Here is a 26,474-nt window from a genome sequence, read left to right as displayed (position 1 = left end):
AATTTCTCGAACATTGATGAAAAACACTCAAGAAAAAAAAAAGTTACACAATGAGGGATTTATTTATGGGTACCATAAAAGAAAGTAAAAATTAGGGAATACAGATTTGATAATAGGGGAATGAACCCTATAAATACCAGTAATCATTCTGTTGATTTAAAAAAAGTTCAGTATTATTCATCAATCATCTTTTTTCTAAAACAAAAACTTGACAAAACTGGGATTTAGTCTAAGGGTTTTTTTCTAGTAATAAAAGTAAATATGTGTGTCTGTGAAGTGTAAAACGGTGCTTTCCACTAGTGAAAATTGTTTACCTTTGAATAAAGAAATTTTCCCTGATAAGATGTAAGACTCCTTAAATAAATATTAGTATAATAATATATTATTCAACATTTGCATAAAATACACTACTACTAAAGTTAAATTAAAAAGTACTGTTAAAAATCAACAGTGGGAAAACAGTTTTTATAGACAACTCCCTCAAACTTTTTTTTTTTTAATTTTTCACAACTTTAGTTTGCCGATTTAATCAAAACATTTTCTAGTAGAACTTGAATTGGAACTTTGCTTTACTTTTTCTTCTTTTTTCCACATTTATGGTCCTAAATTTGAAAATAGGACGCTTATAAGAAAAATCATCAGCCAACACCTCTGCCTTTGTGTACACGTTATGATAGCAACACAAACATCCAGTCGTTTTACAGCTTTCACCTGGAGTGGGTGGTGATAATAAAGTCTCCTCAAAGAGCGATAAAAACCTGCAGTTTCCTTCTCTGCCTTCACACCCTACTTGGTTTAGAAGTGCAAGTAAATGAATTTGGTGAGCAACAGTAGAAATCAAGGGAGTTAGGGCTCAAGCAAATCTTGTTTTTACTGAAGATATTGAAGGGAAGTCGCTAATAATGAGGCACTGGATTTTTTTTTTTTTCTTTTTGTGCCACATTAGAATTAAAGATCTTGTTTACATCGTTACGTCTCATACATATTCATTAGCAATTAACTTCAATTTATTATTGCTGGCTTTCAGTTGCTGGAAAAGAGTTCAGTCTTGATGCCAAGACATGGGACTTTAGCCCGTAGAGGTGTGTTTTATGATGTTTTTATTGTTGATAATATTGCTACATCAACTAATTTGTTGCTACGTTGTCCACTAATGGAAGATTGCAGGGTTATGTGATGTAAACATTTGCAAAAATATGACATTTTGTACATTGTTACTTTATAATCTGCAGCTTGTCCATGAGATACTTCATATTTTTTATTGATTTTTTTTTTTTGTATCTCGGGTTATTCTATATGCCCTCAAAATGTTCTAGCACATCAAAAAAAAAAATAGCTGACACTTGGAGTTAAGTATGTATGTTTAGCTTTTATATGACATGCTCAGCATTTTGTCGAGTATCGTCTTCAAAATTAGTGATTCTGCTGTGAACAAAAGATTAATATCTACAACAGAAAAATAGATCAGTTCTTCCTTGCTGTCTGTTATTGATGTGAATGTTCTGGAAAAAAAAGTCAGGTCATCCAAGAGGTTCAGGTGTGATCAGCTTGTGTTGGCCTACCACCGTATAGAAATACCGTACTGCACTACAGTAGCCCTCAGTTGGCATGTGAAAGACCTGAATTATTTACAGCAACAAGACTATGTGCAAGTTCACACTTGCTCACCCCAGTGACTCTGTGTTTAGTGTCAGTGGAAACGTGCGCCAGAGATGAGTTAGTCTACTGTAAAAAGGACTAAAATTATTTTCTATGAACCTCTTTGGACATCATCTTGGAGGTAAACTTCATCAACATTGAGATATATTAGTTGACTGAATACAAAAAAAAAACAACAACATGGTTGCAGCAAGCACAAAACACAGTCTATAGATGGAATGGTGGAATTGAAAGCCAGGCAAGGGAGGCAGATCTAGGAGGGAAAAACTCATGCAGGGGAGGAGGGAGGACAGTGTGTGCCAGCCTGGGGGGAAGTTTATGTGGAGGTGGAGGTAGACAGAAAGCAGTTGGGTGTTTAGACAGGGTGATAACACAGCCTCAGCTGACAGAACGCCTGATAAGCAGTCTGAAAGTCAGGTTTGGCAGGGTTGCAGTGGCAAGACTGAACTGGGTAAAAAATATAAATAAAAGGCAGACAAATGGATAAAACTGAGGGAGCTCAGAATTTCCAAGAGCCTAATTAAGGAGACACACAGCTGTTATCTGCGTCAATAATAATGTAAGATGTACCTCACTGAATGTAAATCAGCACTGTTATATTCTGTCTGCAAAAGTAGGCCATCCAAGCCTAACATTTATGTTGAACATGATGGATCGTTTGCTGTTCCACCGGTTTGCTCGGTTGTGTGGTAATAAAGCTTTTTGTCACCTTTGGCTCTGCATAGATGATATTTAAGATACACAAAAGGTATGTGATGCTTTTTCAGAATGTCACTGAAGTCAGTTTTATTACAGTTTGGCTACTTATTAGCCCTAGTCAGAAAACATCTGAGAGTAACAGGTTAGCCTTCTACTATTGAGAGCTGATGCTCAAATGACAGATAGCAGATGTCCGGACCCACACATATGATTCCATGCACTGGTTGTTTGTAAAAGTCACATATACAGTTATTTTCACTACTTTTACAATTTTAACTACTTAAAAAAATAAAAATAAAAAGATCATGAATTGAAAACTGCAAGTTTTCTTCTGATAACTTACCAAAAGCTGAAAAAGAGTAACCAAGTGATATTTGGAATGCTAAACTTGGACATTAGAGCATAGCATCACATTAACCCAAGAGTGGTGATACCAAAGTCTCCAGCTTGAGTTCATAAAGTGAGGACTAGCATGGTCACTAGTAAGGTGAAGAAAACCAGGATACATTTTGTTTGAGAGGATTAACCAGCTTCCGTTATAGGAGTATATATTTGGTAAAAAAAAAAAAAAGTCTCTCTTGGTTTTTTCATATATCAAGAATATGGTCTGTCATATTTAAATATTCAATAGCATAAATAGGTCAGGGACTGCAGATCCAGATTACTTACTATCCACATACTCGCTATTTGTGAAAAAATATGCATGTAAAATTACTTACTTGATTTGGAAACACAACAGAAAAGCCAATTATGATTTAATTATGTCTTACACTGTCAATAGCCATAAGTTTTCTTTTAAATACACTTTTAAGTGCACTACCATGCCTATTTACCTATGTACTTGCCAATGTGTTTTGTATTAAACCTTTTTTTTTGTTGTTGTTTTTTTTTTTTACAGGGAAGCCCCAAAGTATTGAAAGTTCCGAGCGGGTCCAGCTCTCAGGGACCTACAACGTCCGGAAAGGGAAGCTCCAGCTGCCGGTCAACCGCTGGACAAGACGGCAGGTCATTCTATGCGGCACCTGCCTCATCGTCTCCTCTGTCAAGGAGAGCCAGATCGGGAAGATGCACATCCTGCCGCTCATCGGCGGGAAGGTATGTGAAGGAAACACACGACACACATTTTCCTGCTTATCCATTTTGTTTCAGTGTTTTTATGGTTTATGCTTCGAATCGTTAAACGATAACGTCGTGAAATGACCTGACGATCAGTGTGTGACCTCCAGCAACTGCTTGTTCTTTGGTTTGAGTTTGATATTTATATTGTTTGTGTTTTTATTAAATTCAGATCAGAGAGCCACTGGTTCTGTCTGAGTGTTTTCAGCTTTTTTAGAATGTATCGTTCCTTTCTAATCCGAAGCCGTCACACACTTTAATCTTGTGTTCAATAGCGCTCAATAAATTCACCTTTGTCCATTTATAGCCTTGTATGCCTACTTGCCAAATAAGGTCCAAGGGTATTCAGGGAAATAATTATCTACTTTTATGCCTGACACAAAGAACACTCCATACCCCCGACACACCCTGTTTCTAAACATCTCACACACAACACAAGACCGCGTTTGTTTACATTCAAGCTCCATACTCAATCAGCTATTCATTCACAAAAGCTATCCTATGATCCAGTGTGACTGCGTTTTCAAAAAAAAGAAAAAAGATGTTTCACCTACTTTTGTCGTTGCCTCTGTCACGCACAGGTGTTTATCAGACGAGTGCGTGCTTTCCATATTTTCATAACTATCCTGCTGACTGAGTTAATCTACCCTGCAGGCATTCAGTATTTTACTGCTTCAACAGAAGTCATTTCAAAGTAGTCATCCCTGTCTTAGTTTTGTTCCTTGTTTCCGCTCATCTATTTTATAAATCACTCATATTTGTGTGTGTGTGTGTGGTCAAAGTGGTTCAAAGCCTGTTGTCACTCTTATATTTACCTTGACTACAGGTGGAGGAGGTGAAGAAGCACAATCACTGTTTGGCCTTCAGCTCGGCAGGGCCTCAAAGTCAAACCTACTATGTCAGCTTTGACAGCTTCACAGAGCACCTGCGCTGGCACAGGCACGCTGCCAAGGTACAGAGTGTGTGAGGGAGTTGGAAGGGGAAAAAAAACAAACAAAAGCATATGTTTCTTCTGCACTACAAAAGTGTCAGGTCCGTTTTGTATTTGTTCAGCTGACATGCACCGTAATCCCACTGTGGAACGGCCAAGTGGGCATAAAATTGCAGACAAGGTTGTAAACAAATATTTTTGAACCCATCCACTGAGACTTTTGTGTCTTTGCTGATTAAATGGAGTCCCTCGACTGAGAAGATATAAAGTACATTGCATTTCAAAAAAAAAAAAAAAAAAAAGTTACCACCTGGATTTATCAAAGCGAACAAAGTGAAAAAACTCTCAGTAGATTACTGCATGGACGATTATGTTTCAGTTGGCACCAAGTTATTTAACCGCAACTGTGAGTGAGGAACTTTTTCTTTCAAGAATGCTAGAAGACACATGTTGGAATGAAAAAGATGTTTGTTTGTATGCGAGGGATCAAACTATTGCCATGCATCATGCAAAGAAAATGTCTAAGGAGATTGCTGAAATTACTAAAATTCATCTTTCTAATTTAAATACTTCAGTGGACAAAAAGTTTTGTTTGCAATTGGAAATGACAGTCTTCTCCCACTAGATATTGAAGCACGTTTCTTAATTATTTTAACAAAAATAGAATGTTGAAAATATATTTTACTTTTCAAAATATTCAATGACAATTACAGCAACTGGGTTGAGATTTTTAATAATATTAAAAGACAAAAATCTTGATCTTTTAATCTTATTAAAAGATAATATAAAATAGAATATTTGGTTAGCGAAAGTAACCAAATATTCATACACATATTAATGAGTCCTTTTCTTTAACTTTAATTAGAAAAAATTAGATCGCTTAATCAGAATTAAATTCATTTAACAGTTCAAAAACATCTTATAGGTGACTACTGGCACTCTCCTATCTGGTGGATAAAGCCATTGTCTCTAGGTGCCCTCACACACACTGTCTCTCTCTCTTTCTCTTTCTCCCGTCTCTCATTTGAACTCAAGTAGGACATAGCCAGAAAACCTCTTTTCTAAATATTAACAGGGACGTGCATGTCACCGGTACCCAAAGGGACACTCAGAATAGACGCTTGGATAAAGATGGCACGTGCTCCAGCGATGACTACAGAGCTGCAGGCTAACTCTTAAAGGCTCAAGTTCACAAATTGTAGAATTTCCTCCTTAGAATGAGAAAGACATTTATTCTGGCCTTTTAAATGTGGTGCTTTGGTGTCTCTGTTAATTAAGGAAACGCAAAAGTACTACTTCACTCTTCAACATTTAGGTGGATCGAACAATTTAAAGTTCTCAATGTTAGGTCAAAACCTTTTTTTTTTTTTTCTGATGTTTGACCCCTGCTGTGGTTATTATATACATGACTACAAGACTACAATTCTCATGTGATGGAGATAATACTGTTCAACTGCACTTTTTTTTTTTTAATCCCACTCATTTTTTACACTTTTCTTCTCCCTACTTTCTATTAGATGGTGTCCCAGAGAATCAACTCGGTTGATTTGTCCTGCTGCAGTCTGGAACTTCTTCCCCCCAACCTCTTTTATAGCCACGACCTCACCCACCTCAACCTAAAACACAACTTCCTGCCTGCAGACCATCACCTTCAGCAACTACAAAGGTATGATACTGTGACTTACATACAGGAAAAACATCTAAGACTAGACATCATGGGGGGTGATTTCTGGAAATGTATACTTTTGCACATAACATTGATGTATTTATGCCACTTGAACTTTTCCACATTTTGTGGAAAAATTGCTATTCTGTTAAGGCCTTAGAGGTTAGAGAACATTAGTGAGCGGACAGCGCCATAATTACAAAAAAAAAAGAAAAACACAGCAGACGGGTCAGGGATAAATTTGTGGAGAGGTTTAAACTAGGGTAAGATTATAAAACGATACTCACTCCTAAGAATGTTCACTACATCTCCTGAAATTGTAAAGTGTGTGGCACACCTGCAGATCTATGTGTTAGGGTTAGGTGTCCGCCTGAAGTAACAGGCTGACCAAGGAGAGCATAAATCAGAGAAGCAGCCAAGAGGCCCAACAGAAGTGCCAGAGCAGCTGCAGAGAGCCACAGGAAGATTTCTCTCTGGATGTAAAAAGGTCATTGAGACATGCCTCCAAACATTTGCAGCTGTAATTGCAGTGAAAAGGTGATTCTACAAAGGAATGACGCAACATTTTTTCAGACATTTTTTTTTTTTTTGTAAAACAAAGTTTGAAAACCGTGTTTTGCTGTCTTTCCACTTTACAAGTATGCACTTCATCCATCATCACAGAAAATAAACTTTGTGTTTGCAACATAACAAAATACAAAAAAAAAAAAAAACTGATGGGAAAGTATGGATGGGTCAAATTGGTTTTTGAAGTGAATGTTGTGGCTCAGATGATGAACTTTGTGCCAAGGTGAGGTTTAGGAAAGCGAAGCATAAACCATGCGCTAAAGGAAACGTGTAACATGAAAAGATGAGAGACGAGACACTGACGGCGAGGCTTCAATGAAAACACCAGGACGTGGCTGTCTGATTTGGAGAGATTTGGGTTTTAGCCGCGTACTTGCATGTCATCAACCTGACCAGACTAGGACAAGAGCCATTGGCACAAGAGGACCATTGAAGCCAGCCAGGGTTGCTGGAGTGTAGGCCAAAAGAGCCCAGAAGGATAGAAGCGACTGCAGGGAAGCTTTTAATGTGCCTTGCCTGTCTTACTCTTTCTCTCTGTGGGCACCATCTGCTGCGTGCTTATCATGGTCCCAGATTAAAGACCACAGGCAAGACACTGGATGCTACATGTGTGGCCATGTGTGTGTGTGTAGCCATATATAATATATAATATACTGCTTCACTTTTATGCTTGTCACTGTAACTCCGTACTGCATGTATGTGTGCAAAGCGGAGAGTGTGTTAGTAGAGAAGTCGCTTGCCTGTAAATTTGGCTGCAGGCTGTAGATTTGGGGTCAGTGCATGCAAAGTCATGATACAGTATGACATTTTTATGTTTTTTTTTGTGTGTGTGTGTGTGTGTGTTTTTTTTTAAAATTTTCTTTTATATTTAGCTGTCCTAGAGAACTCTGTGTTTGCGTGGCAGTGCGTGTTTTTAATCCGACATGCTTTTGTGCCTTCCTGACAAATGGGGTCAAATTGTTACAAGTCCCTGTCATGGTAATATTAGTTTGACTCATCTTTATTTCCCTTTTAATCTCCAGGGTAATAATGACTGATGTTGAAAGGAGGATGACATGGGAGGGAAAACCGGTTTTTAACTCAGAATACGGGATGCACAGCTCCCCTGCTGGTCAAGGGAGATAGCATCTATTTTGCTTTGCCAAATCTAAGTAGGCTCATCCGCATTTGACCCAGCATGACAGAAAATGAGGTCAGTAATGAGAAAGAGATGAATAGTTTAGCTGAAAATAGAGGGATTTTGACAGAAACATGCAGCAGAGTTACTTGAGTTCCCACATTTCCCTTGAGAGGCCTGCATCAAGCAGGCGAGGTTGAGAAGTGTACTACATTGTGTACTGCCTCTGCATTTTGATGTGGACTGTTATTGTCATTTATATAAAACTGAAAAATCCAATTTTTTTTTTTTTTTGTTTTGTTTTGTTAATGCACCAAAGTAGATGTCACTAGAACAGAAAGAGTCAAAATTAGCCAATTTCTACGGAAGCGCATAGGAAACAGAGATTTTAAGAAGCTATTAAAATAAAAACAATTTTTTATATGTTTGCGGTTCATTCAGGCTCCAACAGAGCAAGACCTTGTGCAGATAACCGGAAGGCTAAATGGAGTACAGCAACATTGCTCTGTTTATCTTTTTGAATTTTTATCCTCTCACTGTCATTATGTTAACATAAAAGAGTTAGAAATCTGTGGAAGATCTACATCCTGGGGGTAATTGTTAACAGCAGGTTATAGTTGTAGTAATACCATCTACGCGATTCACTAATAGTAAGGTGCTAAACCGTAAAAACAGTTCTTAATCATTACACTTTGTTTAAGACAAAGTTAAAACCTTTTTTTTTTTTTTTTTTTTAATGATGATTCCTCTTTTACATAGTGGTGTGATATCTTTTCTGCTTCTACCTCAAATAGTTGAGGCAGAAATTCTAGACAAATATGTTAAATGCTCTTATGTTATCGCTACAGGATAGTATCTGTAATGGGATTTTTAAATCTTGGCATAAATCAAAAATTTGAATTTTATGCTTTTATACTCTAACTCTAACAAAAAAAAAAAATGAAATTGATTCTTGATTCACCTAACAAAATATTCATTCTCTTTTCACCTTATATTTTCTTTTCATCAGAGGATTTCTGGGTTTTCAACTGCTAAATGCTCCACAGTGTTCACCAGCTAGATGCCTGCTTTGTCTTTTGGCCATTTTGGAGCTTGGCACACCCTACCAGGGGTTTATCAGAGATTTGCCCAAAACACAGCAGCTGCTCAAAAAGCTATAAATGGACTTCTTGGCTGGACCTTTGAAACAATGAGCTAACTGACAGTTTTTTGATGGCATTTGTAAGCATTTATTTTTTTTTTTACTTCAAGTCAGCTTATTAATGTAATAGTACTCCAGTACTCTCTCCCTTTTTGTCTAAGTTGGCCTCTGATATGACACATCTGGGTTTTACTTGCCAAATACTTCCAGATTTCATTATTTTTCAGTTTTGGAAGGAAATTTTGATTTGTTTTATTAAAATGATTTAAAACAGCACTTCCAGTAATTAAGTGAGATTTTTGTGATAGATCTAAGAGACATCAGATTCCTTTAGGTAGTTTCCCAAGCATTACCTCTACTTGTAGGGGCAATTAGCCATCAGTCACATCTGAAACATCTGAAAATGTCTGGATGTTTTCTGAGTGTGAAACTCTCCTGTGTGTGCAGGTCAGTTGGGGAGGGAGAGTGCCATGATTGGCTGTTCCCCGTTGGGAATTTGTGCACAAAACAAAGGAGACAACCATTATGACCCAGAAGCAAATACTAAATCAACACATTACCTTCTCATTTTCATATCTCTAACTTTTTGAAACATGTATTTGATTATGACACATGTTGGGGCAAAACGAGCAAACTGATACTATCATTACAGAACAGCACAAACAAATGACATGTCATTGAATGACAGTTCTACTGCTTTCTTCACAGGAGAGTTAAATGTATTTACAAAGACATAGATCTTACATCTGAGCTCGTATTTGGATGAAGTTTTTGCTTTGCGATCAGTTGTTGGATTCTTGATCGGCTTGTCTCTTTTAAAGAACTTAAGCATATTTGGCCTCCATAATCCAGTGATGTTGTTGTAGCATTATCTATTCTGGAAGTAGGATATTCAGAACTACATTGCAAACTTAATTGCTTTGCATGTTTTTGTAACAGAAATATGCCAAAGGGTTTTATCAAAATTCTTGTGATAGTCAGTAGATTTTTTTTCTCTTTAATTTTTTGTTAGTATTAAATATGGACTACGGAGGGCAAAATACGATATAATTAACTTTTTGCCTATTCTAAGACAAAGTAAATTTAGAAAATTTGAATGTTTTGACACTTCATCAGGTGAGAGTTCACCGTTTTAGGTCATTAAGGTGAGACGAGCATTTCCTCGGGTTGCTTTAATGTAGTAGAAATGCACCATTTGGGTTTTTTTGGCCGATTTCCAATCTCTGTTGATGTAAAACTCCAACCTGCTGACCTCAATTGCAGCTGACTCAAGTTTTTTCTTTAAGAACTATCCGTCTACAGACCTTTACAAATTCAGCAGCAACAGAGTAATTTGTTCTCTCTCCCAGGACTGAAGAACAAAATTACATTTGGAGTCCGGGTTTGGGAGTTCTTGCAGCTTGTTTTTAACACCTCAACCATACAGAACTTTTTTTTCCTGTGTGGTGTCTGGAAATTATTATGTACAAATGCTGCAGAATAAAGGTCCTATGAGGACTTTGTAAGATTTGCAATATGAAATACATGACCAGAACCTTGTTCTTGTTCTTGCTACCACGAAAGAACAAAATTGCTCTGTTCTTGTGGAGTTACAGACAAAAAATAAATAAATAAATAAAATTAAGCATATATGCTAGCCAGTACTTTAAAACTGCAGCTAAAACAAACCAAAATGATGCTATCACGCTGGGAGTTGCTCACATAATCAGTTCTTCGTTAGCGCTGCTTTGAAGGTGGATAAGTAAGAACATTCAAGATATTTTTTTTTTTTTTCTTGCTCAGCCGAGATGAATTATTTAAATCTGGAGCAGAGGCGACATTATGCTGTGTCTCAGAGAGCAGTCTCTGTAACACAGTTTTACTATTATTTCAGTAATAAGACAACGTGACTACCAAGATCAGGTTTTAAACTATCTGGTTAGTATCTTATGTTAATGATTAGTAAGGGTAACGTCGGTAACTGTTGCTGATTAAGCTGAAAATTGTCTGATTCCTGGTTACCTGATTTTTAAAAAAAAAGAATAGATCTGGTCTCACATGTCAGAATGACTTAACATGATATAATGGAGGACTGAGGCGAAGGCATGAGTCCTTTGCTCAGCCATTTGCAGAGACTGATTTAGTGATCAAGAGGCGTTTTCTAACTTAACCTCCTCTAGTTTCAAGCAGGAGCCGCCCTCAGCTGGAATTACTTGGCCACCCTAATCAATAACTCCGACATCCTTATCGTTGTCATGATATATTGCGTGAATGTGAGCTTAGCTTGAGTTTGGTAAAAAACACGACCAAATGCTGGTTACAGCAGCTGCTGTGGGGAACAAAAAAAGTTGTTTGTGTGATAAATAAAGAAAAACTCATTCTACAAAGTTCACTTTAGTTTTGGTCTCCTTTCTTCCTAAGGGCTTCTATAAGGGTTATTAATATGTCATGAGGGGACACACTGAATGCCACTGGCCTCTGATGTTTAAATAAATAACACACACTCATGCTTCATTTGTTTACTCAACAAATCAACATGAATCTTTAAAAACTACTCTGTCTTTGGGGGTGTTGAAATTCATTGTTTTTTTTTCTTTTTGTTTTGTTTTGTTTTTTATTTAACTAAATATATGCAAGCTAGACTTTGCTTCAGTCCCCATGAATATATTTATGAATGCGCTATATTTGTGTTGCAATATTAATCCTTACAACGTATAAGCAAGCTTTTCAATTTACCCTCTCCATCTCCGTTCTCTTCTCCTCCAGGTTCTCTCGTCTCCGCAGCCTCAACCTCTCCAACAACCACCTTGGTCAGTTCCCGTTGGCCATTTGTGACATCCCCACCCTGACAGAGGTCAACCTCAGCTGTAACTACATGGACTCTGTCCCCAGCTCTGTGGGGGCCATGAGCAAGTAAGCAAAAGAAGCAGTTTACACAGAAACAATGGAAAGAAAACTTTTCTTTTTTTTTTTTTAACCAGTTTCAAAAAGCAAAAGTAATATATATTAAAGATCTAAATCTTTGGTGATGTCAGGGGCTTAATATACTTCCCAATATTTGATTTTGAAGATATTTTATATTTTGTTTCCTTTTGGTGTTTACCTTCCTCTATCTGCTATTAGTTTCTGGAGACACACTTTTTGCAATAGTGCACCACATTTCTGTTTGTCTCTGTGCCAAATGTTTGCATAGCCAAATGTGTGGATTTTAAAAGGGTGAATAGTGACCTTACTCATGCAGTACTTTTGGTCTACTTATTTAGTTATTTATGTTTGTATTGTGTTGTTTGTAATGATCTCAGCTTAACAATGGCCTGGTCAGTGGGTAATAAGCTTGGTTTGTCTGTAAACTTTGTTGAAAAATCTTTTTTAATCAGCTATGAGTTGGGTTTGGACACATTTGCTGACAGATTTTATTAATCTCCTTAAGCTGCTAAATATTCATTTTTCTACACAATTCTGACAAACATAACCTGTGCAAACATTACCAGCACGTAGCTGTAGTTGTGAGCCACTTGCTGACAACTAGAGACGGGATGAAATGTTTTACGCAAGGAATCACAGCCCTGTGAATCACTCAACTTCGGTGTCTTTTGTTGGCATTTTATGTGAAAGATCAGCACAAACAATATGTGATTAAGCAATAAAAGGAAAAACATAGATGGTTTTCAAAATTTCTCCCAAATAAAATGAAGAGAAATATAGTGTGCATTTGTTTTTCAGCTTAATTCCAATAGAACTTCTGAATATTCTCAGAAATCATCTTATTTCTCGTACTTTTATTTAAGACACCATCCCCACCATGAAAGTTGGTGTGGGGATGCAATTTTTTGAGGACACTAACTACAGGACATTCCAGGAAGAAAATCCATCAGAGGCAACATAAAACCTGAAACTGAGTGAAGGTCCACCTGCAAGTAGGACAACTGCCCTAAACAGATCAGGAGCTGAAATGGTTAAGAACATGACGCGTCCTTACATTAGATTTGCCCAGTCAAATTCCAGACCTGCATGCACCTCAGAATCGGTGGCAACATTTGAAAATTGACACTTCATTGAGTCTAACTGGGAATATACTGTTTTTACCAGGATTGGTAAAGGTTTTATCTCCAAATATGCAAAGCTTGTAGAGCCACATCCTAAAAGATTTGAAACTGCGCTTTGACTCAGGAAGGCTTAAAACAAATACATGTCGTACTCGGTGGATTTCTAGTTGAAAACCGTGCATCGTTTCTCTTTAAGCTCTCAATGTTAGTCAACTCGGTGTTGTTCGTGGTCTGTCACATAAAACCTCATTAATCTAAGCTAAAGTTTGTGGTCGTAAAGACACAAAATGTGAACGAGTTCTGGGATTACATTTCAGAATACTCCTTCATATTCAGACCTCAGTTGAAGCCAAACATGCTGGTATGCAGGGTATGAACTTTTGAAGATGAGAAGGTAATCTGCAGGACGGATCTGGTATGCCTGTAAATTCCTAAAGTGACCAGCAGGGTAGCTATTCTGCTGCTGCCATCTACTGGACATTAAGTAAACTGATTATTGAGGCACAGCGTGTTACATGTTGATCTGATGTTGCTTGATAAAAATCCTGAGAAAACGTTGGATGGGTCCTTGTCAAAATCCCTGATCGTTCCTCTTTCAGTTTGCAGACGTTCCTGTTGGACGGAAACAGTTTGAGTGAGCTGCCGTGTGAGCTGGGGTCCCTGCAGAGGCTGAGCTACTTAGGCCTTTCCTTCAACCAGTTCAGCCATGTGCCCCAGGTGCTCGAACGCTTGGCCTCCATGGAGAAGCTTTGCATGGCTGGAAACAACCAGGAAACGCTCACCCTGCAGAATTTCAGACTGCTCCATGTCAAACACATCGATCTAAGGTAAACCTCCACAGGCGGCTCACTCTGTAGCTTTTACGTTTAGAAGGGATTTTCTGAATGAACTCGGTGAACTCTGCCCAGAACAATGCATGACTTTGATTTTCCAACCATTCCTGTCTCCACTGTTATACACATTGACATGCTTTAATCCCACTAATTATGGAAACAAAAACATCAGGCGGATTCCGTCACAGAGCTGGACGGCTAAAGAGCACGAAATGAAGAAATCATTTGCCTACACATTAAGTCCCCTCTTGTCGTCTGGGGAAACGCAGAGCTGGAGTGACTTGCACTATTTCACGGTTAATGCTTCACTAAAAGTTTGTCGAAGAAATTTTGAAATCAGCTGCAGTCGTTACTCTTCTTCGGCTTTTTGTAAATCACACTCCTACTGAACAGAGGGCAACAACATCTCCTTCTGCTTGTGCAACAGAAATCCACAACTAACATGTAAACACAATTCACAGTCTGGCCCAGCTGAAGATGAACCCCTCTCCTCCTCTGTTAGGCTGAATAAGATCTCCGTCATGGTGCCAGACGAGCCGGACCTGCTGAGGCACGTGACCCAGCTGGACCTGCGGGATAACCGGCTGACGGAGCTGGACGCCTCCATCTTCCCCAGGCTGGAGGTCCTCCACTGCGAGAGGAACCACATAACGTGTCTGAAGGTCAAAGGTTCCCTGCTCAAAGGCATCTACGCCTCAAACAACGGTGAGCGTGGCTCTGAATTAGTAGGTAGAGCTTTTCCTTTTGAACCACGTCCTCACTTGTTTCGATCTCAGCTGTACCCGAATCCCTTCTCTGTAGGTGTTTTACACCGTAGATGTGTCGTCTCAGATGTGCCTCTCGCGTTCACCTGTTCTCATTCTTTCGATTTTTCTCATCAATAAAACTCTCTAATTGTCCCTCTCCATCATTCCCCTTCGCTCATCGTCGCCCTGCAGCTCCCCCTCCCCAGCCCTCTCCTCCATTTTAGATCTTCCTGCTTTTTTATTAGGCCGTCCTTGCTGTAGGTTAATGTGTTTGGATTTCTACCCACAGAATTACGACAGCTGGATGTAAGTCCTGTGCCCTCCAATCTCACTTACATGGATATCTCGAGGTGAGTAAAAAAAAAAGTATTTGTGTTTTGTAAGAAAGGAACTGTAATAAAATAGTCCAATAACTGATGAATTCTGAATCTATTGGATTAACGTACACCCACTATATATTCATAACTGTCTGACCCATCCGAAAACAAGTAGGAATAAAACAAGCTAATCATAAGTAAAAATTTGATCTCTTATGTACCATTTGCTTATGCATGAAAACACACAGCCTTATAGCTCATGGTTACCCAGTAGACAGCTGAAGTTGTTCTGTGGTATCTGGCACTGAAATGTTAGCAGCAGATCCTTTAAGCCCTTTGAGGTGGGGCCTCCATGGATCTCACTTGATTGAATTGAGATCCCATTTTTGCTTTTTGGCATTATCCAGCTGAAAGAGCCCACAGCCATCAGAGAATAGCATTTCCGCTGCCTTGCTCTCTGAAACAGCATCGACTTCTTTAGCATTTTGAGCTACACTAGCTTGGCTAGCCGTTACACTCTGGATGTTGTCTAGCTTCCTGAACTCTTTATGTTTGGCCATTTTTTTTTTTTTTTGCTTTCAACACATTAACTTTCAGGACACACTTCGTTTGTACTTGTAAATTATTATTACCACGATGAAGAGATGAGAGATGATGAGTGGTCATGCTTTTAAGATCACATAGCTGCACGAGAATAAAGATTATTGAAGAAGAATGTGAATGGACATTGTAAAAAAAAAAACTGCTATCCCTAACCCAATAGTGAATTGTTTTACTCTTTACAATGATGGAAACTTTTATTTCAGTGTTTTGACATTGACATTTGACAAAGCTCGACATTGAGACTATGTTTGATTTATAATGTATTTTAAAATTTGACAAAACCAAGTGGCCTTCACAGAGTCGCATAATGAGGAAGAGTTTCCCCATCTGAGTGTAAGGCAGCAACACTGCCAGGACTCCATTTACCTAAATCTAAAGTGCTACATAATGCAGAAAAAGGACATTTATTCACTCTAACTTATATTCCATTTAAGTAACACAGTTTGAAAACGGCACATCATTCATCATCATCATCGTCACCCCTTGTTCCCCACCAGGAACCACATGGAGTCCTTGCCAGACTGGCTGTGTGAAGCGAAGAAACTGGAAGTCCTGGACGTGAGCCACAACCTCATCACCGAGCTCCCGGCGAGGTGAGTCTCCATCTCGCCGCAAACATGCCTGTAAATGTGGAGCAATGCTGCGTTATTCTCTGTGCCCTTTGTCAAGTGATGTATCTATCCCCCATAGAGCCTCATAAATCACACTGATAGCCGCTAACCTCTAGATGCTTTTCGAACCGGCTGCTTCTCTTTATGTAGCATTTTTAGAAGGTTACTTCAGATGCACCTTTTACCCTTTGCCATGCTTTGCATCAACCTTGCTCTCTTGGTTTCTCTCCTGTTCTTCTCCCTCTCTCTCTCTCTCTCTCCTTCTCTCTCTACCACTGGTCTCCGTTTTGTCTGGACATTTATTTTTTTACCCAATAAGTGTCAGGATGATGAATTTCAGTTACAGGAGCCACCAGAGGCGCTGCTACTCTCAAATTTTCTTCCTTCCTCATCCGCACATCCAGCTTTGTCCTTCACTTTCCCTTTTTACTCTCTCTTCAATAACTGCAGTCTACCTCAATTTATCTATATCTGCTTGTCTGCCCGCCGTACAGAACCTCAGCTTTCAATCCATCTCAATCATCTATGTGTCTGTTGAAATTTCTTATCCATCACATGTCAGTGCTGACCCAGCTCTCTGGATATTTCTCATGCTGCAGGTTGTTCTGCAGCAACAGTCTAAGGAAGCTGAGTGCAGGACATAACCAGCTGCAGAAGCTGCCTGAAAGAGTGGAGCGCCCTCTGCTGGAGGTTTTGGATGTTCAGCATAATCAACTGGTGGAGCTTCCCTGCAACCTGTTCCTCAAATCCAACAGGTAGCTTTAAGAATTGGCTGAAAGTGACTGTTTTTTTTCTTCTTTTTTCTTTTTCTTTTACAATTATGCGTCCTGAAGTCAAAGAGGAGCTTGAGGGAACAGGAACGTCAGGTGTACAAAGATCAAAGACAGAACTGACTGAAGAAAATATTACAAAGAGAGATTAAATCTAAAAACAGCCTGAGAGGAAAATTAGTATTTTAACAAAGCTACTCATTGGTGTGTGTGTTTTTTTTTTTAAATGTATAGGGTTTTCCACTCAAGGTTTATACAAATGCAAACTTTTTAAAAGCCAACTGAAGAAGAAAAAAAAATTATGTTTGTTTTGATTACTAGAGGAACTAGAATCAGCTTATCAGCTGACATGGGAAAACACTTTGTTATCAGCGAGCATACTGATAATCAATCTAGATTGCATCAATGAGACTGCATCATGTTTTAACAACCTGACCAAAAACTATAGTCGATGAGTAATCTGGTTTTTCTAGTCTCCCTCAGCCCTTTGAGTTTTCATTATCTCAAAATATTCCTGAACCCCATGCGTTTCCCAGTTTAGATATTCATCTCTGTTTTTCTGTCCCTTAAATACCATGAAAATAACTGAGCACTTCTCATGTGTTTTGGGTTCAGTTTACGATGCGTAAATGCATCAGCCAACAAGCTGGAGCACCTGCCACCCTCCAGTCTGTCAGAGGAAAGCCACAGCATCCTGCAGGAGCTCTACCTGACCAATAACTGGCTGACGGACAAGTGTGTGCCGATGCTCACGGGTCACACACACCTGCGGGTTTTGCACATGGCATACAACCACCTCCAAACCTTCCCAGCCAGGTAAAGAGTTCCTTCACAGTAATTTCCCCCCTCCTGGAATAATTAAAATATTTATTTTGTTGTCCTTTTTCTTATTATTATTTTGAAGGAATGTCATCATCAGTCAGTAAAAATGAAATATTTCAGTTTTTCAAGAAATTTATGGAGGAAATCTGAACATGCATTATAAAGATGATTATAAATGTTATGGGGGGGAGGGGTTATTCATAAATTAAAAATGTGTAATTCCTAAATAAGTTTAGGATACATTTTTGCTTTACCTGCATCTACATCACCGTCTAACAGCGTTTGCTAACAGTGTTTGCATGTGGTCCTGAAAAGTATCAAATTCAATTTGAGCATTTTCCAAGCCTGGAAACGTATAGGGAGGATAACTTAGACAAAACTATGTACTTCTGATGAGAGATGACATTTGACTCAATGTTTGTGTTTGTAGCACAGTCGGCACACACATGCAAGGAAAAGATCACATTATGACAGCTGACCTCACCTGTTCTTTAAATAAATTAGTTTGTGCTTCAGCTCATCTGTTTCCTTCTTTACCCTCCAGTAAAATGGCCAAGTTGGAGGAGCTGGAGGAGGTGGACCTGAGTGGAAACATGCTGAAGACTGTTCCCACCACCATTATGAACTGCAGACGGATGCACACGCTTATTGCCCACTCCAACTCCATCGAGGTCTTCCCTGAGGTCATGCAGCTGATGGAGATGAAGGCAAGGCTTCAGCAGCAGCTCATCTTTTTGAAGTCTCTGTGGTTTTGGCGGCTCTGAACCTCCATCTGCAACATTCTGGTTTTTTTTTTTTTTTTCCCCAGTGTGTGGACCTGAGCTGTAATGAGCTGAGTGAGATCACTCTCCCAGAGAATCTGCCTCCAAAACTTCAGGAGCTGGACCTCACTGGCAACCCTCGCCTCAACCTGGACCATAAAACCCTCGAGCAGCTGAAGTACGCCAACTTCATTTGAGCACATCTTTTTTTTTATTTTCCACCAGAAGCTCTTTCTCAATTTACTCTGTTTTTCCTCGCGATATATTATTTAGTTTTCCTTTATGTTCATTATTTCTCTGCTGTTTGTTCATAATAACATATGTATTTATGTGCCTGGAGATAAGGGAATGATTTTGATCTGCTTCGTGTTTTTTTGTCTTCCAGTAACATTCGCTGTTTCCATATTGATCCACCACCAACCTTTTCATCGAATGAGGCATCTGGGGGCCCCGCTGTGTGGAGTCATGGTTACACAGAGGCCTCAGGCGTAAAGAACAAGTGAGCTAAATTCAGTCAAGAGTGAAAAGAACAACCTCCATCGTGTTTGTGCTGCAAAGCCTCGCTAATATAACCCTTCTGAGAATTTGTGTTCTGAAAGATAACTTTAATGAAAGAAATATGGAAGCAGTGCTCTTCTAAAACATGAGCACTTGCCGCAGAATTTCTTTGTTGGGGAAAAGTAGAACCTCAAAGCAATGTACAAATCAAGTATATTCCTTTGATTACAGAAAAGGTTACTGTAGCCTGGAAACGTCTAGAATTTGCTTTCAGTATTTTCCATGTTAGGAGAATTATAGAAAAAATTTATTCCCCACCAGAACTGTCTGAATGTTCTCCATGCTTTTCTCCTTCCTCATATACTTTCTTGTGTCCTTCTTTCTTTCCCTTTTTTGTCCTTCCTTTTGTTTTAGTTCCCATCCCTGTGTCCTTTCTTTCTTTATTCTGTTCTCCTTGTCTTCATTTCCTTTCTTGTCATTCTTCCTTCCCCCCTTTTTTCTCGACTTCTTTCTTCTTTCTTTGCTTCTTTGTTCTTTTCTTTGTTTCAATGTTTGCTTTCTTGCTTCTGTCCTCCCCTGCTTCTTTTATTTCAGCTTCTTGTATTTTTTGAGTTTTCATATTTCAAGTCTGCCCACTCTAGAATATCTGTTGTAAATTCAAAGGGAAGTTTGGCATTTTATATCTCTTGAATTAACATAATGGACTGAGAACTTGGAAGATTTTAAAACACATCTTTGCATGAAAAATATTTGGGAATCCTAGCAGATATTTAGATGTTCATCCAAACTGATCATAACAAGCATTACTTAATTCGTTTCCTCACAGAGCGATTGTCTGTTCCTTTTCAGACTCTGCGTTGCTGCCCTTTCAGTAAACAGTTTCTGCGGGAGTCGGGAAGCTCTGTACGGCGTGTTTGACGGAGACAGGAATGTGGAAGTGCCCTACCTGCTGCAGTGCACCATGAACGACGTCCTGGCCGAGGAAATACACAAGACAAAAAGCGAAGAGGATTACATGACCAACACCTTCCTCGTCATGCAAAGGTACGTGACCAGCAGTAATACTCTATGTTCTCTAAACGACTGGACGTTATTTTGCAAGCAAGTGATTTTTTTTTTTTTTTTTTTGGTGGGGGAAGAGAATTTTGGTGGTGCTTGTGAATTTTTTGCTGTTGCAAGAGAGTGGCACTAGATCTAAAAAAAATGTGGTTAAATATTGTTTTTGTGTGCTGTTAGTGATAACACTGCACAACTTAAAGTTGTGTTTTCTTGACGATCAGTACTTTGTTTTGTTTTGGTTTTTCTTTGGTTTTCTCAGGGCTTTGACTACAGTTATGTTGGGTCTTTTTCCAAAAAGAGTTCAGCAGATTTTTAAATACTTTTTATCATCAGCTTAATTATCGCAATAAATGCCACAAAAATAGTATGATAAACTCTTAACCACAGATCACCCGTCCCTACCATCAAGTCGTCAGAGATTATGGATGGGAAATGAATCTGTTGACCAAACCTCTCCCATTCCCAGGGTTTTAATTTCCGGGTTTTGAATGGCATCATAATTATGTTTGTACCCACAGACTCCCTCCTGAATACTTGCAACTTAAAATCTGTTCAATAAACCGTCATTCTCGCTCTCTTGTTTTTTTCATCCTTTTTCCCCTTGAAGGAAATTGGGAACAGCCGGACAGAAACTCGGCGGCTCTGCAGCTCTGTGTCACATCCGCCACGACCCCACCGACCCCAGTGGCTGCTTCGTCCTCACAGCAGCTAATGTGGGAAAGTGCCAGGCCATCCTGTGCCGGGACGGGAAGCCCATGTCCCTGTCGCTTCTTCACAATGTGGGCCTTGAGGAGGAATACCGTAGGATCAGGCAGCACAGAGCCATCGTGACTGAGGTTCCACTAAAAAAAAAACAAAAAAAACTGAAGCTAATCTAGTTTCAAATGTTCTCTGTATTGATTTCCATCCTCCTGTCTTCCAGGACAACAAGGTGAACGGGGTGACTGACTCCACAAGGATTATGGGCTACTCCTTCCTTTACCCCTCAGTCATTCCTTGCCCCTACGTGCAGACGGTGACTCTCACCCCTCAGGATGAGTTCTTCATCCTGGGCAGCCGCGGGCTGTGGGACGCTGTGTCTCCTACGGAAGCAGTGGAGGCGGTTCGGAATGTCCCAGACGGTCTCGCTGCGGCTAAGAAGCTCTGCACCCTGGCTCAAGGCTACGGCTGTACCGACAGCCTGAGTGCAGTCGTGGTGCAGCTCAGCGTGAGTGAAGACTGCTGCTCCTGCTGCTGCTCCGACCCGCCCCAGCCTCCCCCGAGCCCCGGCCTGGGCGCCTACCCGTCGTCGTCTTCTGCCATTAAGGATCGACCCTCGGACGGCTCCCTGCCCGTTCCGCCGTCTTCCTGCAGCGAAATCAGCAGCGAGATCAGCACCAGCGAGATGAGCAGCGAGGTGGGCTCCACGGCCTCGTCCGACGAGCCCCCACAGAGCTCCTTTGTGCTGCTGCAGGATCAGCCTCACCACCCTCAGCTTCACTTGCACCATCAAGCCCAGCTGCTGTCTCTACAGCAGCAGCAGTCCCACACCACCTCCCAGTCCTGCCAGTATCTCCTCCCAGGTTCAGAGCTGGCTTCCGCTCGGAACTGCTGTGCGCTCCACCCAGCCTGCCTGGCCGGCTCCTTTCAGAGGCAGCTGTCCAGCGCCACCTTCTCCAGCGCCTTGTCCGACAACGGGCTGGACAGCGAGGACGAGGAGCCCATCGCCGGCGTCTTCTCCAACGGGAGCCGAGTGGAAGTGGAGGCAGACGTCCACTGCCTGAAAGCGGAGCTGTCGCAGTTATCGTCGCCCCAAAGCCTCGTACCCGCTTCGTCCAGCCAGGAACGCACCTTGCTCAACCTTCCTCCACCGCCTCCACCCCCGTGCACCCCCGAGCCCCTGGAGGACGGAGTCGACCTGAACCTGGCAGAGGCCGAGAACGGCCTGGAGAGAGACGAGTCGTGGCAAGGCGTGGGAGCAGGAGCTGGGGACGGTGGGAAGTTTCCGGGGAAGAGGAGGGTTAACGGTTCGGTGGCGCGTCAAGAGAAGAGTCACAACCTCATCGAGGTGGCAGCCGACGCCCCGTCCAAGAAATCAGGGGGTTACTTCACAGCTCCAGCTCAGCCCGACCCGGACGACCAGTTCATCATCCCCCCTGAGCTGGAGGAAGAGGTGAAGGAGATCATGAAGCAGCATCAGCAAAAACAGCAGAAGCCAGCCGGGACGGATCAGCCCACTGATTACTACGACACCCCTCTCTAGACGGACACAGATTCATCTCCTCTACAGCACGCCGCGATTCTTCCGCTCATGCCCACGGACGGGTGGGGTTTTGCCTGGAGGCTGTAGAATGCATATGTGAAAGTGTTTCACAGCAGGCTTCTCTGCCATGCGCCGCCTCTTTGGAGGAACATGTAAGGAAGCATTCTCAGAGTGAAACAAGCAAATGAGCCCTTTAATGATCCTCAACCTCCTCAAATCGCCTGAGAGGACACAAATTCCAGAGTCCCGCCCTTCTCGCAGACCCGACGTTTATTTTTGTTTTGTTTGTTTGTTTTTGTTTTCTCCAGTACATAATCAACACTAGTCTATTTGCAAATAGCATTAGCTTGTCACCGTACTTAATATGGATAACGATTCCATGGTTTATTTTGTTTTGTAAGAACTTAAATCAGTGTGATCACAGTGAAGTTGCTAAAAAGGAACCTTTTGAAATACAGACTCATCTTTTTGTTATCAATCGACTTTTGGTGTTTCATGCGCCATTAATACCACACCTAACTGTTTTATATAGGGCACTTAAAATACTGTATTTCTTCAGTAAATCACAGCTCTCGGCCTGTAAAATGACATAGAGATTTTTTTTGTAGAAAATTTCCAATACTAACTCCTAGGAGTTGCATACTCTTTATGGTGACTCAGTCACTTTTTTACTAATCTTCTCTGAGAGAAATGGTGATTCTTTTTCAATGATTGTAAATAAGAAAAATGTTGTATACTGATGCTTTTAAAAGGAACTGTATGTCGGTGAAGGCTTGTAGCTGTGGGGAGGATTTATTGTTTTGCTGTTATGGAGGCGTGCCCCCTTTATCTTACGGTGTAAACCCACAAACACAACATCGACATCACAACAGACACACACACACACACACACACAAGTGTAAATGTGCAGTTGCAGGATGGAAACTAACGTTCCGTACAATATTTATACACTAAGTTGCAATGGTTTGCTCCACTTTGTTGAACTGTGATGTCCTGTAGTCATCACTGTATCTACTGAACACTAATAGGTATTTGCATGCACACGCAAACAATCACATACACACACACACACACACACACACACACACACACGTACACACATGAGACATTCACATACATGGATACTCACAGGTAATTAGTCCCACCTCCCTCCTACAGTAACTGTTATCACCGGCATGACTGTGTCTAGTTCAGTAACACCAACAAGTATAGCCACACGGAAAAGAGACACTACAAAATGTTCCTGTCTTTGGTATAATAAATTTTAAATTTGTGAATATAACCGTTGTTGTCTGAGACTTTATTTTTTTTTCTTTTTTGACATGTTAACAGTTTTATGCAAAGATCACAACCTTAATAAAAGCTTCATTTAGAATATCTCCATTTACACATTAAAACTTCCTCCATCGCGTCCATGACTTTACATCAAATAAATGACCAATAGGTGGCAATCTAAGGCAACATTAGATTTAATCCAGCTCTCCGTCAACAGCTGTAATCTTTTCATTGACAAAAAAGTCCAAGTTATTGTTAGGGTCCATCATTGGCATGCACATTTTGCATGTACATGTTGCTGTCGTCGTTCATAACCTTCTTCTTGTACTTCTTCTTCATACAGAAGACGCTGACGACTGTGATCACTAACATTGCTCCCAGCACAGACAGAGAGGAGGCCAGTGCTAGAGTGGTTTTATCCTGCGTGGAGCCTTTGTGCTGACAGACATTCCCGTAGTACCACCAGTCGTTGCCCACCACACACCTGCAGAGCAGATGAAAGGGGATAGAAATAAGAAAATCTGACCGTTGTGTTTTCAGTATCCCTACGTAGTTTCAAGGTTTCTAAGGGGTCTTAAAGAGTCATGAGTTGTTTTAAATGTGAGAATATGAATTTTTACATCCTAAAATGTCTTAAGGGCATTCTGATATTATAAGCTCATAAATTACATTATCTCATGCTGATGTTTTTTTTTTACTAATTAAAAAAAAAATAATAATAATAATGGATTGGTGCCATCCATTAATTCTGTTCCTGACTAAAATAAACTCAACATGTTGCCTTATGCTGTGACAAAATTCATTTTGCAGTATAATTTATTCATTCCAGCTTGTGAACCATCAAGTGTTCTCTCGAAACAGTTTTTTTTTTCTCTTTTTGTAGCCCTTTAGGAAATTGAGACGGTTTTAAACAAATTATTTCTCATAATCCATGTAGGTCTTAAATTCATACGAGTGTTTTCAGAAGGCTTTGATGAGTCTTATACCTCTCAATAACAAAATCAGAGTTTCTGAAGGAAAATAACTTATCTTTGGTATAATTTGGGTATTTCATTGCATCATTTTAAAAACAAAAAACAGCTTACCACTGACTGTGGTTATTTTTTACAGTCAAAACCTGCTCACCTGCAAGAAGGCTTCCCTTGATCCCCAACGCAGATTCCACCATTCTGACACAGCACATTTTGGCAAATATCTGAAGCATTAGTGGTTGTGGATGTGGATGTGGTAGGTCTTAAGGTTGTGGAAGGCACAGGCTGGGATTGTGTCAGATGGGCCACATCTATAAACAAAGATAAGATAAATGAGCGATTATATCCTTACATTGCTTTTATATGTGCAAGGGAATGTATTTTCAGCACAGTTACAACCCTGATGGTAGCAAATAGGTTCGCAGATCAATCTTATTGTTTTATGACAGCACGCTTTGGATTGATTATATTGGTTTGATCTCTGTAGGCCTATATAACCAAAAGGGGTCCCGCACAGCTTATGACACAGAGAAAAATTATGATAGACATGGATAAAATGGGGAATAGTGATGATGGGACAGGTTCAGAAAAGCAAGCCATTCCCCATCCATTGCCCAAGAGAGCTCTTTGTTGTCAGCTCCAGGAATCTGTGTTGTTCTGACATAGATTTATTGTACGTATCAGAATGTTGTGGTGTCGATGTGTAAGTAATAGGAAGAGTGGGTGTTGGAGCATTTTCAGAGGAGCTGACGTTGAGTTTATGTAGTAATCGGTTGCCTTTACCTTCCATTGTGAGTAGAAAGATGGCATCTCCTCCCTTGATAAAGTCTCTGCTCTTAGCTCTGAGGTGTGTGAGATACGCTGCAGTACCAAAACCCGGCCCTCGGAAATACTTGGACCCATCGGTATCCGTCACCTCAGTGCCAACCTTCCGTGGATCGTCCCAGAAGAAAAGTTCAGAATCTGAAACAATGTTGAAAGGTTGCGTTGAAGTTTAAACTATAAAGAGCAGCTAAGTGTATGTCACAAGATTTTTTTCAGTGAAAGCCTTACCTGTTGCCTTCATGGTTGGGTCAGTGGTGACGCTGCGCTGATTGGACATGCGCTTTTGAATGTGAGGGTGCTGATCCATCAGCATCATGGTCATCTGCTTCCACGGGCAAGGCCATGTTTGTCCGGTGTCCCCTTCCCGCGCCACGAGGTGAGCATAGGCAGACAACTGCCCAGAATAGCCCTCTTTACCACTGGGGTAAATCTGCATCTGGAAGGTGTAACCCTCCTTGGACGTGAAGGGGGGGCTAAAGATAGAGGTGTCGGTTGGGGTCGTATCCATGACATGGCTGAAGTTTTTCACCCGCCATACAAACTCGGGGCAGGTGGTCTCGGAAAGGTTAATGTCATCCAGTGAGAGTCCTCCTGCTGCCGGCCCCGAGGCCCCCTTTGTCCCTTCAAAGACAACTCTGAACTTTTTTTTCACATCTAGACTCACATGATGCAGCTGCCACAAATCCTGAGGAGATCCTATGTGAAAATGGGGAAGAGGACTGAAATTAGAAATCACTCGATGGCTTCATTTCTCCAGCAGAACTCTGTGAGCTGCACGGCTTTGACGTAGTCACCAGTTAGTGTTGTTATAAAGCGCAGCGTTCCATTGGGATTAGCTTCATCGTACTCCCTGACATGGATCTTCAGGGTGTCGCTGGGACCAGCGCTGTTGTAGTAGAAAAACTGCAAACACTGGTACCCTCTTTTTGGATAAACAAGCCTGCTCTCCAGCACGGCTGTGTCTCCAGTGTTGGCCGCACCAGTGCTAAAGTGCATGAAGTATCCTGATCCTAAACAGAACAAGGGCATAAAATATAAACGTCAGTCGGAATGTATTGTATTTGCACTGTGGATGTGACAGTAGCAGGCTCACTTTAGCATCCTTGGTAAAGCTCTGTAAAAACCTTTTAATTTAGTACTGTGAAAAAGACAGTAGAAGAAATGCCATGTACTTATTTTAACTATTTTTTTCAAAATCTGGAATAATAGTAAAAAAAAAA

General features: G+C 40.5%; 2 protein-coding genes across 2 annotated transcripts in view; one reads left to right on the top strand and one right to left on the bottom strand.

Moving 5' to 3' along the window:
• The window catches only part of phlpp1 (PH domain and leucine rich repeat protein phosphatase 1), a 65,347-nt gene extending 41,882 nt beyond the window's left edge, over window positions 1-23,465 (top strand). Inside the window, exons 2-17 of the mRNA XM_015034390.1 lie at window positions 3,257-3,453; window positions 4,301-4,426; window positions 5,923-6,071; window positions 11,642-11,788; window positions 13,521-13,748; window positions 14,257-14,459; window positions 14,790-14,850; window positions 15,918-16,013; window positions 16,631-16,786; window positions 17,417-17,617; window positions 18,168-18,330; window positions 18,432-18,562; window positions 18,770-18,883; window positions 19,732-19,926; window positions 20,549-20,777; window positions 20,864-23,465. Coding sequence (XP_014889876.1) covers window positions 3,257-3,453; window positions 4,301-4,426; window positions 5,923-6,071; window positions 11,642-11,788; window positions 13,521-13,748; window positions 14,257-14,459; window positions 14,790-14,850; window positions 15,918-16,013; window positions 16,631-16,786; window positions 17,417-17,617; window positions 18,168-18,330; window positions 18,432-18,562; window positions 18,770-18,883; window positions 19,732-19,926; window positions 20,549-20,777; window positions 20,864-22,183 — 3,716 coding nt within the window. The 3' untranslated portion in view covers window positions 22,184-23,465. The remainder of the gene's footprint in view (window positions 1-3,256; window positions 3,454-4,300; window positions 4,427-5,922; window positions 6,072-11,641; window positions 11,789-13,520; window positions 13,749-14,256; window positions 14,460-14,789; window positions 14,851-15,917; window positions 16,014-16,630; window positions 16,787-17,416; window positions 17,618-18,167; window positions 18,331-18,431; window positions 18,563-18,769; window positions 18,884-19,731; window positions 19,927-20,548; window positions 20,778-20,863) is intronic.
• Window positions 22,468-26,474, bottom strand: part of LOC106948617 (meprin A subunit beta) — a 10,219-nt gene continuing 6,212 nt past the window's right edge. Inside the window, exons 10-14 of the mRNA XM_015034393.1 lie at window positions 26,049-26,264; window positions 25,483-25,950; window positions 25,213-25,392; window positions 24,584-24,740; window positions 22,468-23,942 (exon numbers count right to left, since the gene is read on the bottom strand). Of these exons, the coding sequence (XP_014889879.1) occupies window positions 23,714-23,942; window positions 24,584-24,740; window positions 25,213-25,392; window positions 25,483-25,950; window positions 26,049-26,264 (1,250 nt within the window). The 3' untranslated portion in view covers window positions 22,468-23,713. The remainder of the gene's footprint in view (window positions 23,943-24,583; window positions 24,741-25,212; window positions 25,393-25,482; window positions 25,951-26,048; window positions 26,265-26,474) is intronic.

The sequence above is a fragment of the Poecilia latipinna genome, unplaced genomic scaffold (assembly GCF_001443285.1).
Source record: "Poecilia latipinna isolate Pla-1442-1.1 unplaced genomic scaffold, P_latipinna-1.0 Scaffold297, whole genome shotgun sequence".
In the NCBI taxonomy this organism is placed as follows: domain Eukaryota; kingdom Metazoa; phylum Chordata; class Actinopteri; order Cyprinodontiformes; family Poeciliidae; genus Poecilia; species Poecilia latipinna.
The sequence above is the reverse complement of the archived record's forward strand: the minus strand, read 5'-3'. Positions and strand labels throughout refer to the sequence as shown.